The sequence below is a fragment of the Corapipo altera genome, unplaced genomic scaffold (genome assembly GCF_003945725.1).
Source record: "Corapipo altera isolate COAL_440 unplaced genomic scaffold, ASM394572v1 68, whole genome shotgun sequence".
NCBI lineage: Eukaryota > Metazoa > Chordata > Aves > Passeriformes > Pipridae > Corapipo > Corapipo altera.
In genome coordinates, this window is record NW_020884919.1 from 599979 (window position 1) to 614793 (window position 14815).

At 57.6% G+C, this 14815-nt stretch overlaps 1 protein-coding gene across 3 annotated transcripts; it reads left to right on the forward strand.

The window, feature by feature from the left end:
* Positions 1 to 6134: 6134 nt before the first annotated feature.
* On the forward strand, positions 6135 to 12637 carry NR4A2 (nuclear receptor subfamily 4 group A member 2). 3 transcript variants are annotated; one of them, XM_027656326.1, is made up of 8 exons: positions 6135 to 6159; positions 6919 to 7040; positions 7182 to 8047; positions 9311 to 9440; positions 9516 to 9679; positions 10174 to 10376; positions 10734 to 10942; positions 11033 to 12637. In XM_027656326.1, exons 3-8 carry the CDS (start codon positions 7184 to 7186, stop codon positions 11287 to 11289), a joined length of 1827 nt encoding a protein of 608 aa, XP_027512127.1. In that variant the 5' UTR covers positions 6135 to 6159; positions 6919 to 7040; positions 7182 to 7183; the 3' UTR covers positions 11290 to 12637. The 3 variants fall into 3 exon arrangements, with proteins under 3 accessions (XP_027512127.1, XP_027512128.1, XP_027512129.1); XM_027656327.1 differs by lacking the exon at positions 6135 to 6159 and having other exon boundaries at positions 6913 to 7040; positions 10764 to 10942; XM_027656328.1 differs by lacking the exon at positions 6135 to 6159 and having other exon boundaries at positions 6913 to 7040; positions 9516 to 9604.
* The last annotated feature ends 2178 nt before the right edge of the window (positions 12638 to 14815 follow it).

Sequence of the window (14815 nt, forward strand, 5' to 3'; positions counted from 1 at the left end):
ACCTGAGCCTCCCCTGGCACAGCCTGAGGCCGTTCCCTCTCCTCCTGTCCCTTGTTCCCTGGGAGCAGATCCCGACCCCCCCCGGCTCTCCCCTCCTGTCAGGGGGTTGCAGAGCCAGAAGGTCCCCCCTGAGCCTCCTTTTCTCCAGGCTGAGCCCCCTCCAGAACCAGAGCCCGAGCAGGGGCTGAGACATTCCCAGCACGAAGCCTCCCTGATGAAAACATCCTGTGTGGTAGTGGAACAGCGAGGGGTGGGAAAAACCAAACCAAAGAAAAAGAAAACAATTAAAGGAAAAAAACCAACCCAAACACATAAAACGCTTCCCAGTCCCAGGCCGTGCGGGAGCGCTGAGCGGCGACGGGGGGAGCACGGAGGGGTCCGGGGTGGGGAACGGGGGAGCACGGACCGGGAAGGGGGAGCCCGAAGGGGAAATGGGGGAGCCCGGGGGCGGCAGCAGGGTAAATACGGAGGGAGAGTGGGGGAGCTCGTGGGGCACAACGGGACAGCCCAGGGGGAGCGGGACAGTCCAGGGTGGGAGTGGGACAGTCCGGGAGGAGAGCAGGACAGCCCGGGCGGGAGCGGGACATTCGGGGGGGGAGCGGGACAGTCGGGGGGGAGCGGGACAGTCCGGGGAGGGGAGGGGGACGGTCCGGGCCGCCCCCGCCCGCCGGGAGCCCCCCCGGCGCTGCCGTCACCGCCGCCGTGACGGGCGCTGACGCGGGCAGAGGCAACTGCGAGGGGGCGCGGCGGCCCCCGGCCCCCGGCCCGGGCTGCACGCCCGGCTCCGAACCCCCCGCTCCGCCCGGGGAAAGGAGCCGGGCAGCGGAGCCAGGTAGCGGAGCCGGGTAGCGGCGGGCGGGCGGCGCGGAGCGGGATGGGGATGGGGATGGAGATGGAGATGGGGATGGGGATGGAGATGGGGATGGGGATGGGGATGGAGATGGGGATGGAGATCCCGCCGGGCAGCGCCGGGAGGGTCCCGGGGCCGGGCTGGTGGCGGTGCGCGGCTCCGCCAGCGGTGCCCGCACAGCTGGATGCGGGCGGGCAGATGTTGCTGGCGGCAGCTGCGGCGCGGCTGGGCAGGGAGCAGATGGGCTGCGGCGAGAGCCATATGGCCCGTTTAGCCTTTCACCTCGGGGATATCAATCACAGCCGTCCCGGGAACACGCACCGCTCCGGCGGGAGCACGGACGGCTCTGCGCGGTCCCGCTCCCCGGCCGCGGCATCGGGCCGTGAAGGGGTCTCGCCGATGAGGGACGAAGAATGTGGCCAACCGAGCCAGACATCCAACACCATCAACAGCCCTGCGTTCGGGTCCTGGTGGCTGTCAGAGCAGGCAGGAGCTGGCGTGTGGCCTGACGTGCTGGCCAGCACTGCTGTGGGGACAACACGGCTTCGTGGGCTCCCAGGGAACAGACACGTGCTAATGGGAATCTGAGCGGGAACAAACATCACTGCAGTCAGTACCTCAGATCGTCTGATACCACCATCAGAGCAGGAAAGAAGGGAGAATGATGCTCCATTGGAAGTTTTAGGGAAACCTAAGGTGGAAAATGGAGCATTTGTGAGAGGGTCCGTTCCCACCCGAGGCTGGCAGTGAGACCCCTGTGCCCGGATGGCTCTGACTCCCCACTGGGGCTCCGACTTCACAGTGACATCCAACTTATGACATCCAACTTCCCGGTGACATCCACCCTCACAGTGTCTGTCACAGCTGCTGGGGAGAGTCCTGACACGTCTCATGGCACACGTGTGTGTGCACTCTGGCTTGTGCTCTGAGCGCTCCAGGGCTGGGCCTGATGGTGTGTCTGGAGCTGGTGCCGTGGCTGTGAAGATGCTGATCTTCAGCTGCTGTCTGGTGGTGCTGGGGCCAGGCCCTGCCACAGCGGGCAGATACCAGCACAAGGCTCATGCTTGGTGAGCAACCGGCCTTGTTCTCTGCTTGGGGACTTCGTACCTCACATGAAATTGGATAAAAATATGCTTTAGCCCTCTTGCCCCCTGGAAGGCACTCACTGGGGTGATACCACTCCTCTTGGATCTCTTGGATATGACATCAGTGTAAATGTGTCCATGAAGTGGGGATGGATTGTGGCTGTTCCAGGGGCCTGGCACTGCCTCTTTCCTGCCCTTGGCTCCAGGCAGGAGAGGAGGCCCTGATGAGCAGAGGGGATTCCTGATGCAAAGAGCATCAGCCACTGGTACATCATGTCTTCTGGTGTCTGGTACCTCGTTGTAAGTCTGAAACTTTTGCTCTATTGAAGAGGAAACAAAGCTCTCCCCTCCCAGAACTCCATCCTGAAACACTTGGCAAGTCAGACAGGGAATGTGCTTAGTGAAAGCAGTGAAAGTGTGTCCATGCAGGGAAGGGCCAGGCGCAGAGACTGCACTGCTGCTGCAGGACCCCTTTCCTATGTACCCCTCAAACACGGCCTGCCGGGCTGGGAGGGGGGAAGGAGTGACCTGTGCCACCACCATGGGATCTCGTCTGACCCAGGAGCTGGGGCTGCCCATGAGCAAAACCAGTGCTCTGTACGTGGCAAATTCCTGCAGTGCCCTGGTGCCCAGGGCAGCCGGACACACCACACTGGAGGTGGGTGTTTGAGGGAGCTGGTGATGTTGATGGTGTACCCTGAGTGCTGATGGTGCCCTCGGGGCTGCAACAATGAAAACTTCCCCATGGTGACCCCATTACAGTGTTCCTACTAACAGAGGTGCAACCACAGCAACCACCCATCCACGTGCTTCTTAATGCTAAACAAACTGACTTTCCTCGGGAGTGTGCTGCGCTCACAGCCTGGACTGACGTGGATTTTGGGGTTTTTATTGGAAATGGCAGTGCCTGATGCAGTTTCTGCATGTGGGTGGGTTCCAGAGCAGGGCCTGTGGGGTCAGTGGCCAGGGCCTGATCCTGTGGGAGCTGTGGGCTGGAAAACCTTGCTCGTGGTGATGAGGGCCTGCCAGGAGGATGGATGTGCACTTTTGGGAGTGTACTTGGGAACAGGCTCCCCATAGAGGCCATCCAAGGCCAGAAGTGCTTGTGGTTCGCTCTGCCCTGTCCGTGTGCCCCATTTCCCTGTGTTTGGATTGTCTTAAATTCCCCAGCTTTGTGCCCTTGGGTGTTGCTTTCCTACAGGACATCATCCTGTGAGTGAGGGGCCGTGCCCAGCTCCCACCCCACTTCCAGGAGGACCAAAGCAGAGCCAGTGGACACGGGACACTCCATCGTCAGCACTTTGGGGCAAGAGCGACAGTTCTCTGTAATTAAAGGTGCTCTTTGTGCTCCTGTGTTCAAATACCCAAATCCAGCATTTCCCCACATGTCTGGAATTGTGTTTGCAGTTATTTAATTTGGAGTTCTTTTTAAAAGCATGGAGTCTGGAATGTTTGTTCTCCGCTTTTTTTCACATCATTACTCTGATACTGCTTGATTAGCTCCCTCCCCAGTCATGATTGGTAATTAAAATAGGCATTAAAATTAGTCACTTAGCAATTTTGCTGTTCAACTGGCAATTAAATTACTTAATTGCAATTAAAGTCCTAATTTTAATTGGCAAAATGATAGATGTAGATTTAAGATAATATGTATAAATACTTTAATAAGTGTCTATATAAGGATTACTTAATTACTCAACTTCAAGTTTATGCTGTTAACTTTAGAACTTTTAAGTGAGTAATGAAATTTATATTACATCTATTCTAAGGATATGATAATTAGATGTATCACTTAGCCCTATAAGGGTCTGGGCTGTAAGTTGCTTCTGTGGTGTTGAACCACAGCCTGGACAAGCTGTTGGGATACGAGTGACACCGATGGTGACACCGCAGCCAAGGGGACACACGGGGAAGTTGGCTGAGCTCCTCCAGCACCCGTTGGGTGAATCCCATGGAGAAGGACCCAGGGCAGCACCTGGAGCTGTGGAAACACTGTTCTAAACAGCCCTCAGTGGCACCTCACAGCGCTGGGCCGTTTCTGTGCCGGTCTTCAGCACGTCATCCCGCTGGATAAATCCCGGGAGCAACTCTGCGGGAGCAGGAGGACATCACCCGGCTGTGGAGATGGTCTCTCAGGGTGGGGGCAGTTCGTCTGGGGTGTTTGAGTTTCTCCAGCGAGAGGAGCAGGTTGGCAATGGAACATTTGGGGTTTCACACAAACCGTCGGTATTTCAGCGTTCCGGGGGGTTTTCTCCAAGGTGCAGACTTTGGGGGAAAACGTTGGATTTTAGGGTGAGGTTGTGCCATGGTTGGGCTTTATTCCCAGTTGGATGTTCGGTACCTTTGCACAGCCTTTAGGACGTCGGGTCTACAGCACTCCTGAGGAAAGGCAGCTGGGGCTGCCGGGCCATTCCTGGGCTGGGAAGGCCCGTGGCCACCCCGTCTGTGCTGGGGAGTGACACCCACTCACGGGACTGTGTCCCTTTTTTTCAGGTTGGAGGCAGCAGAGGGTCCCATGGGAAGGTCCAGGGTTGGTGTTGGAGCCACCTGCCAGACCCCACCAAGTGTCTCCCTCCGAAAGCTCTTTGTCCCTGTGCACCATCGCTGGATGGACCCAGAAACTGAGATCCCTGATTGGTTTTTAGTAAATATTTTTAAATAAACGCAGCGCCTTTAATTGTCCCAACCCAGCTCTGCTTTGTGGTTTCCCCCAAAACTCCCCCAGCCAGGCTTGGGCTGGGAATGATGGAAATTGAGGGGGCTGTGCAGGTGGGGCAGATGTAAAATAAAAGAGAGCCGCATAAAATAAGAAAAATCAATAAACAAATAACTGGAATTTAAATAAATAGGTAAATAAATAATAGGAAAAAATGAATAAAAATAAATTAGGAAGATTTAATAATTCAGATACAATAAAAATAACCAAATGCATTTAATGAAATGAAATAAAACTTATAGTGAAATAGAATAAAAAATTAAATAATTTAAAAAATAAAATAAAGTAATATAAAATTAAAGTACGCGATGAAATAAATGGAAATAAATAAAGTTGAAATAAATAAAATAAAAAATTTTAAAATTAGATAAATAAATATAAATTAAAATAAAAATAATGCAATCATGGGAAAAATAATACAATAAATAGGATGAAAATAAATAAAAATTTTTAAAGCACAAAAAAGAACAAAAATAAATTATAATTAATTAAAATAGAAAAATAACACAATAAGCAAAGTAAGATAGACTAAAATCCGCCCAAATTCCGCGTGGGCTTCCGTGGAGGCGGGAGAGGGGTGCGCGTAGGAAGCGGCGGCGATGAACGGAAGGGGCGGCTGCCCCTCTGCCGACCCCGGGCTCGGGGTTTGCCCCCAATCCCCTGTCTGTCCCCAGACCAGGTTGGGGTGTTCGGTGCCCCCACACCCCGTGTCTGTCCTCAGCCCAGGCTGGGGGGTTCAGTGCCCCCAGTCCCCTGTCTGTCCTCAGCCCAGGCTGGGGGGTTCAGTGCCCCCAGTCCCCGTGTCTGTCCCCAGACCAGGCTGGGGGCTTCAGTGCCCCCAACCCCGTGTGTGTCTCCAAACCAGGCTGGGGTGTTCAGTGCCCCCAATCCCCTGTCTGTCCCCAGCCCAGGCTGAGGGGTTCAGTGCCCCCAATCCCCTGTCTGTCCCCAGACCGGTCTGGGGTGTTCAGTGTCCCCAGTCCCCTGTCTGTCCCCAGCCCAGGCTGGGGTGTTCGGTGCCCCCAATCCCCTGTCTGTCCCCAGCCCAGGCTGGGGTGTTCGGTGCCCCCCGTGTCTGTCCCCAGCCCAGGTTGGGGTCCCACCCGCGCTATTCCGGGCGGTCACGTCACGGTGACGCGCGCGGGGGGGCAGGAGCGGCCCCGCCCTCTATGCAAATGAGGCCACGCCCCCGCCCCGCGCGTGGCTGGGGGCGTGTCCTGCCGCGTGACGTCACCGGTCGGAAACTTACCAAAAGGGCGCGCTGGTGCGCGGGGGGGGGGCGTGTCCGGGGCGGGCCCCGGCGGCGCTGATTGGCCGCGCGCGCTGACGCGCGGTGACGCGCGGGGGCTCGCGGCGCACGTTGGTCGGCGGCGCCGCGGCCACATAAACAAAGGCACATTGCGGGCGGGCACAGTCCGGCCGCCCGCGCCGCACAGCGCTGTTCGCCGCGCCCGCCCGCACCGCCCGCCCGCACCGCGGCGCGCGCCCCGCTCCGCGCTCCGCTCCCGGTGAGTGCCTGTCCGTCCGTCCGTCCGTCCGTCCCGTCCCGCAGCCCCTCCCGAACGGGGTCCCGCGCGCGAGGCGCGGGGAGCGCGCCCGCCCGGTCCCGTCCCATCCCGCCCGCCAGCGGGTCCCGCACTGGTCCCCGCACGGGTCGGGTCGCGCTGTCACCCGCGGAGCCGCCGCGATGTGCCGGGTCCGCCCCGCCGGCTGTCACCCGCGCCGGCTGTCACCCGCATCGCCACCTCCGCGGGACCCCCCGCGCCTCACCCGCTCCCCCGGGGACGCGCCGCGTGTTCCCGGTGGGATGGAGAGGCGGACGCGGCAACGAGTGCCGCTGACAGCCCGCCCGCCCGCCGGGAGATTCCTGCCCGGTTACGGGGAAAAGAACCCAAACCGACCCCAAACCCGCTGCTCGTGGGCGCGGGGTGGCTCTGCTCCCGCACCCCGCGGGTCCGCAGCTGGGGCTCCCCCGGACCCCGGCAGCCTCCCCGGCGGGGCCGTGGGTCTGTCTCGAGTCCCATGTCGCTGGGTTTGTCGCTGTACGAGCGAGTCCTTGTGTCTGTCCTGTCCCCGTCCCCATGTGCGTGACCGGCGGCTCCGTGCGTCTGTCCCGCTCGCCGGTTCCATATGTCTGTGCCCCGCCCCGGCTTGCCCGACCGGCGGTCCATGTGTCCATCCCCGACCGGCGGGTCCGTGTGTCAGTGTGTCAGTCCGCGACCGGCGGTCCGTATGTCCATCCCTGACCGCCCATCCCTGTCTCTCAGCCGTCGGCCCGGGCAGGCTGGAGCCGCCGCCGCGCTGTGACCCCGCGGACTCCTCGCTCCCCGCCGCGCTCCGACGCTGTCCGCCCCCGGCTGCCCCGACACCGCCGCTCCCTCGGCTGAAGGTTGGTGCGCTCCGGCCCCGCGGCTCCGCGGCCCCGGCGGGGCAGGGGCAGCGGGAACCCTCCGCTCGCCCCCGCGGTGCCCGGCGCGGGGCGGTGCGGGGCGGCGCGGGCCGAGTCTACCTGACGCTGTTTCGTTTGCAGCCATGCCCTGTGTTCAGGCTCAGTATGGGTCCTCGCCTCAAGGAGCCAGCCCGGCCTCCCAGAGCTACAGCTACCACTCCTCGGGAGAATACAGCTCCGATTTCCTAACTCCGGAGTTTGTCAAGTTTAGCATGGACCTCACCAACACTGAAATCACTGCCACCACTTCTCTCCCCAGCTTCAGTACCTTTATGGACAACTACAACACAAGCTACGACGTGAAGCCCCCGTGCTTGTACCAAATGCCCCTGTCGGGACAGCAGTCCTCCATTAAGGTGGAAGACATTCAGATGCACGGCTACCAGCAGCACGGCCACCTGCCCCCCCAGTCCGAGGAGATGATGTCCCACTCGGGCTCCGTCTACTACAAGCCCTCGTCGCCCCCGACTCCCTCCACGCCCGGCTTCCAGGTGCAGCACGGCCCCGTGTGGGACGATCCCGGCTCCCTGCACAACTTCCACCCCAACTACGTGGCCACCACGCACATGATCGAGCAGCGCAAAACGCCCGTGTCCCGCCTCTCCCTCTTCTCCTTCAAGCAGTCTCCCCCCGGCACGCCCGTGTCCAGCTGCCAGATGCGCTTTGACGGGCCCCTGCACGTGCCCATGACCCCCGAGCCGGCCGGGCCGCACCACGGCGTGGACGGGCAGGCCTTCGCCGTGCCCAACCCCATCCGCAAGCAGCCGTCCATGGCCTTCCCCGGGCTGCAGCTGGGCCACGCGCCGCAGCTGCTGGACAGCCAGGTGCCCTCGCCCCCCTCGCGGGGGTCCCCGTCCAACGAGGGGCTCTGCGCCGTCTGCGGGGACAACGCGGCCTGCCAGCACTACGGCGTGCGCACCTGCGAGGGCTGCAAGGGCTTCTTCAAGGTACCAGGGCACTCGGGGGCACCCGGCGCCAGGGCAGGGCGTGGGCAGGGGGCAGGCAGGGAGGGCAGGGAGCGGGACAGCGGGCAGGCAGGGAGCGGGACAGCGGGCAGGCAGGGAGCGGGACAGCGGGCAGGCAGGGAGTGGGACAGCGGGCAGGCAGGGAGCAGATAGTGGGCAGGCAGGATGCAGGCAGGGCGTGGGCAGGGTGCAGAACAGCGGGCAGGCAGGGCACGGGCAGGGTGCAGGCAGGATGCAGGCAGGGCGTGGGCAGGGTGCAGAACAGCGGGCAGGCAGGACACAGGCAGGGTGCAGGCAGGGCACGGGCAGGGTGCAGGCAGGGCGTCGGGCAGCGGGGGACCCGGCGGGGCGAGGAGCCCGCAGATGGAAATCGGTTAGGACAGAGAACTGCGTCTGAGCTAACCATGTGGAACAGAATTCCCTGTGGTAAAATTAAGTGATCTCTTTATTTCACCATCCTGATTGAATAATCTTATCATTTTAAATAGAGAAGGTCTCCAAGGAATGTAAATAATATGAATGCCCACGGATTTGTATTTACCGAGCGTCTCCTTCCCTCCTCTTGGCATATAAAACACGGCCAGGAGCTGCGAGGTTACCTCGGATGTTAACGCTGTCAATTTGCTCCTGTTAAACGACCAGGGAAAAAAAAAGAAAGGAAAAGAAAGGGGTAGGGGGAAGAGAGAAAAGGGAAAAGGAAATGAAAGGGGGAAAAGGAAATGGAGGGGGAAAAAGGGAAAAGAAATTAAAGGGGAAAGGGAAATAAAGGAAAAAAAGGGAAAAGGAAATAAATTTTACAAGGTGAGAAGAAAAAAAGGGAAGAATAAAGGGGAAAGGAAATAAAGGAAAAATGGAAAAGGGAATTTTAAAAAAGGAAAAAGAAAGGGAAAAAAGGGGAAGGGAAATAAAGGTAGAAAAGGAGGAAAAAAATAAAGATAAAAGGAGGAAAAAAAGGAAAAGAAAATAAAAGGGAAAAGAAAATAAAGGGTAAAATGGAAAAGAAAATAAAAAGGAAAAGGGAAAAGAATATAAAAGGGGAAAAATAAAACCGGGAAAACAAAATAAGGGGGGAAAGGGGAGAAAATAAAGGCAAAAAACTGAAAAGAAAATACAGGGGGAAAGGAAATCGAGGGGAAAACAAGGGCTAAGAAAATAAAGGCGGGAGCGGCGGTGGCGGCGGTGCGGGAGCGGGGTCGGGGCCCGCAGCCCCGTCCGGCCGCTGAGCCCGCCCGCCCCGTCCCGCAGCGCACGGTGCAGAAGAACGCCAAGTACGTGTGTCTGGCCAACAAGAACTGCCCGGTGGACAAGCGCCGCCGCAACCGCTGCCAGTACTGCCGCTTCCAGAAGTGCCTGGCCGTCGGCATGGTCAAGGAGGGTGAGTGTCCGTCCGTCCGTCCGCCCGCCCGCCCGCCCCGAGCGCTCCCCGCGCTGACCCCGCTCTCTCTTGCAGTGGTGCGCACAGACAGCCTAAAAGGCCGGCGGGGCCGCTTGCCGTCCAAACCGAAGAGCCCCCAGGAGCCCTCTCCCCCCTCTCCCCCGGTGAGTCTGATCAGTGCGCTGGTGAGAGCCCATGTCGACTCCAACCCGGCTATGACCAGCCTGGACTATTCCCGGGTAAGCGGCACCGAGCTCGCGGAGGGACCCCGCCGCCGCCGCCCGGGGAGGGGGGGCCGGCGGCCCCGCGGCCGCTGCGGGGGGAGAGCCGGGGCTCGGAGCTCTGCCCGCCCCGCCGGGGCCGCCGCCGCACCGCACCCGCACCGCAGCGATACCGGGCGGCCGGGGCTCGGCTCAGCCCCGCCGGCACCGAGGGCTCGGCTCAGCCCCGCCGGTCCCGGGGCTCGGCTCAGCCCCGCCGGTCCCGGGGCTCGGCTCAGCCCCGCCGGCCCCGGCGCCGCCCCGGGGCCCGGCCCCGCGCGCACGGAGAGCGGCGGCCTCGGAGCGCCGCCCCGAGTCGAATTAATTGCCCCGGAACATCTAATTTCCTCACCGGTCAGAGAGAGGTTTAATTGTTATCCCAGCCCGCTCCCTGGCCGGGGATGGGGTGAGCAATTTCACGGGTTATAGACTTTAGAGAACCTCATTAAGGGCTTTTTAAAATGAATTTCCAGTTCCAGGCTAACCCCGACTACCAGCTGAGCGGTGACGACACCCAGCACATCCAGCAGTTCTATGATCTCCTGACCGGCTCCATGGAGATCATCCGAGGGTGGGCAGAAAAAATCCCCGGCTTCACCGACCTCCCCAAAACGGACCAGGACCTGCTCTTCGAGTCTGCCTTCCTGGAGCTGTTCGTGCTGCGGTTGGCGTACAGGTGAGGGGCGGCCAGGGAGCCAGACCCTTTCAAGGTCCACTGCTCTGCATTTTATTAACTCCTCGGTAATTAGGTGCCTCTTAAGTCCTTCATTTATTGCTCCTCAAGTAATTAGTTGTTTAGCTTTTCTCTCCTCATCTTCTCCTTTCTTATTTTTTTAAAATTTCTTTCCTCTTCTTTTCTTTTTTCTCTTTCACTCTCTTTATTTTATCCTTCTCTCCCTTCCTTCTCTCCTTTCCTTCCTTTTGCTCATTCTCTCTTTTTTTTTTTTTTAATCTTTTGTCTTTTTTTCTCTCATCCTCTTCCTTTTTTTTTCCTTTCTATCTAATTTTCCTCCCTCTCTCATTCATCCATCAGTTCATTTTGGGGTTGTCCCCTTCCTTCCAGGTCCAACCCCGTGGAGGGGAAGCTAATCTTCTGCAACGGGGTGGTCCTGCACCGGTTGCAGTGCGTCCGTGGCTTTGGGGAGTGGATCGATTCCATTGTGGAATTTTCCTCCAACTTGCAAAACATGAACATCGACATCTCTGCCTTCTCCTGCATCGCTGCCCTGGCCATGGTGACAGGTCAGTGTCCCCTCTTCCTCCCAGCTCCTGTTCCCTCGCCCGCCTTCCTCCGTGTCAGACCCGTAACGTCCCGCGCCCTTCTCTTTGCAGAGAGGCACGGGCTGAAGGAACCCAAGAGGGTGGAAGAGCTTCAGAACAAGATTGTAAATTGTCTCAAAGACCATGTGACTTTCAATAACGGGGGCCTGAATCGCCCCAACTACTTGTCCAAACTCTTGGGGAAGCTCCCCGAACTCCGCACGCTTTGCACGCAGGGGCTGCAGCGCATTTTCTACCTGAAACTGGAAGATTTGGTGCCACCGCCAGCAATAATCGACAAACTTTTCCTGGACACTTTACCTTTCTAAGACTCTTCCCCCCCCCGTGCGCTTCCGCTGACCCGAGGAGAAGCTCCACCTGCCTGAAGGGGAGCTGGTCTGGGCCCAGAGCAGCACCCCTGGGTGCCAGCTCCCACCCCAGCCAGCCTTGCAAACTCCTGCAGGCAGAACGCGATGGGCATTTTGGCTCTGGGGCATCATGGATGCAGCTCATGGACTACACAAATACCATGGTATAAACTTTTTATTATCGGCTTCTAAATGAATTTATTATTAAGGACTTCTGAGTGGAAAGGTGACCCAATCTGGCGACGCCGGGCGCGCAGCTCAGACCCACGCGGTGACAAACCGAGTGCTGAGGGACCCACGAGCGTCACCCTCCTAAAGACTAAAGTTTTCTGCTGTAAGAGAAAGCTGTAATATACCCAAAGCCCAAGCGTTGCGTGGGTGGCGTGGCATTGGAGAAGGCTTGTAAATTTATCAGATGTGGTTTGGCTTTTTAAAAAAATTATCCCGTGCCTATTTATGAAGAAATACGGAAAATAATTCTAGAGAAAAAAAGATAAAAATGAAAGCTAAACGTGTTTGGGGAAAAAAAAAATAATTAAAAAAAAAAAAAAAAAGGAGAATAAAGACAAGAAAACCCAACAATCTGTCCATACCAGGGAAGCATGACGATTCCAGGGTGACAATGTTATAGGCACTTGCTATTTCAGTAATGTCTATATTCTATAAATAGTATTTCAGACACTATGTAGTCTGGTAGCTTTTATAAAGACTGGTAGTTATCTAAGCTTCAAACATTTTCTCAATTGTAAAATAGGTGGGAACAAGTGTCACCCCCCCCCCCCCCCGACCCCCCCCAAAGGGACACATAGTGTTTGTAAACACCGCCCGACACCCCTTGTTTGTAAGTGTTGTATGTACTGTTGATGTTGATTAAAGAAGAAGTTTATATCTTGATTATTTTGTTGTCTAAAGCTAAACAGATCTTGCATGCAGCAGCTTTTGACTGTTTCCAGAGTGCTTATACTATACATAACTCCCTGGAAATTACTGAGCACTTTGAAATTTTTGGTTTGTTTTGTTCCGGGTTTTTTTTTTTTATTATGTCTAAAAATTGTCGGTTAATATATTATTTTATGTTCGAGTAATATTTTTAATATTGCCATATTCTGTGGTATTTTTCTTTGTATACCCCGGTTCGGCACACGGGAAAGTCGCTGCCTTTTTTTAATATGGTGTGAGACAGTTAGAAACGCGGATTATAATTATTATTATTATTATTATTATTATTATTATTTTTTCTCCCGAGAACTCTTTCTTTGAGAAAGACAATTTTAATGTTTACAACAATAAAACATGTAAACGAATCGAATTTCGTCTCCTTTCTGCCGAAGTGCGAAGCTGCCCCGCAGCCCCCGCCGCACCCGGGGGACAAAAGCCTCTCTGCCCGTGCGGCGATCCCGGAGCGCCGATGGACGGGGCCGCTCCCGTTCGGTGCCGCCGGCGCCGCGGGAGGAAGAGGAGGAAAACCCGCGGCTCGGAGGTTGGTCCTTTCCCGGGTTTTTCCGCGGTCGGTCCCCGCCGCATCCAGACCCCGCATCAGGACCCCGCATCCTGCGGCATCCATCCCTCTCTCCCTCGTCCCGCGCCGGCGTTTGCTCAGGCACATCCCTTCGTCGGGGGGGCTAATTCCTGAGGAAGGCACCTTTAATTAAGGCATTTAATCCCTAAACTTGCCCCCGCGGCTGCGGAGGGGGCTCGGGGGAGCGGGACGGGCCGCGCGGAGCAAAGCGGGGTGCGGGTACCGGGGGAATTCTCTGATCCCCGGAGCCTCGGGGGTCCCGCGGGCTGTGGGGCAGGGCGGGGGGGCTTCTCCGCACCGGCGGCACCGACACCGCGCCCAGAGCCCCGCGGGGTCCCGGCTCCGGGCGGGGGACCGGGATGTGCTCGCGGGGCTCCCACGCGTGGAGAGGGAGCGGGAACCGAAACTCCGGTGGTTCGTCCGGGAATTGCCAGAACTTCAGCCTCCGGCCTCGGTAACGCCCGTGGGAGGCTGAGGGGACTCCGCTGCCGGGTTCAATCCGCTCTCTGCCACGGGTCCCGCGGTGCCCGACCCAAAAAACCCCACGGACACGGAGTCAAGGGCGGGGAGGGTCCCGGTGCCGCACCCCCGTCCCCGGGGGGCTGCGATCCGCCGCCCCGCATCCCCCGCACCCCCGGAGCGGACAGCCCCCAACAGCCGCTCTGCCCGGGGAAGGGGCTTTGCGGCTCGACCAGGCGAAAAATTCCTAAAATAAAGAGTTGTGAGAAGAATTAAGAGTCGGTCCCATCGCAGGCGGGTGCGGGGGGCAGCGAGCGGGGCTGGGGTAGAGTCAGGTGCTGCCTAATTCATGCTGAGCGGGGTTTTCAGCTGGGGATTGCCAAGGACACGGGGCTGGAGTCGTTGTGACTTTAACCTGGATAATACATATGGAATATAGATATTCCCTAAATATGTGCGAGTAGATACAGAAGTGTAAATGTCTATGCTTTTAGAAGGGTTTTTAAATGAAAAAAAGCACACCTGTTTATAGAAAGGATTTAACAACTCGACCCACCTTTAAATATGCCCACACCTGCTCCCAATTCTCCCCAAAAATCAGCTGCTTCCACCACTTGCCTCAGCGTCTTCTGCAGTAACTTTTCTAACAGGTTTAACCCCCTGCACCTGGGGAGAGGAGGATTTATCCTTCCCAGGCAGCCATTTCGCACCTGCCTCGGCTTTTACCCCCAGCCGTGCCCTCTTCCCTCGTGTTTCCCCCACTCCTCAGCCCCCCGAGTGGGCTCCTGCCCCGTCCGTGGCTCGGAGGGTGGCCGGGCAGAGGAGCCCTGCGTGGATCAGCGGCTGGAGGGACCCTGCCTGCCTGGGCTCGGGCATCCAGGTGGGCTCGGGCAGGGAACGTTTCCAGGGGCTCGGGGGGGCTTGGTTAAAGGGCAGGCTGGAGAGGGAAGGGCTGCTGGAGGCTCTGTGCTCCCTGGGTCCGCTGCTTTCCCTGTTCTGCAGGCTCAGGGAAGGACAGCAGGGAAGCAGGGAAGAAGCACTGAGCACTGTATAGAGACATTCAGAAAAATGTTTGGAGTTGGGAGCTCGAAGCAGAATGTGGAGCTGAAGGAATAATTTTTAACTGGTGGTATCAATGGGAGGATTTATTAAAAGATTTCACTTCTCCAGGCTTGCAATATTCCAGATCAATAGCTATCTTAATTATTTTAGCTCTGTGCTGCTGCTGGAATTTGTTACTGCTCGTTCTGCTGGGCTGGTGTGAGGAGCAGCCAGACCCGTCCTGGTGTGTTCCCTGGGGAGCTCGGGTTCTGTGGTTTGTTATCAGCCCACCGGGCTGGTTTGAACCCAACTTTTTTTGCTCGTACAATTGCACTGTTTCCTACAGACTCGCTCCTCTGATCACTGATGTGTAAGAAAGGAGCCTGCTTGCTCTGTCTGAGCCACACTTGTGTTCCCAGTGAAGCCTCAGCCAGGGAGGGTCTCACTGCTGAGGCAGAGCAGGGCACC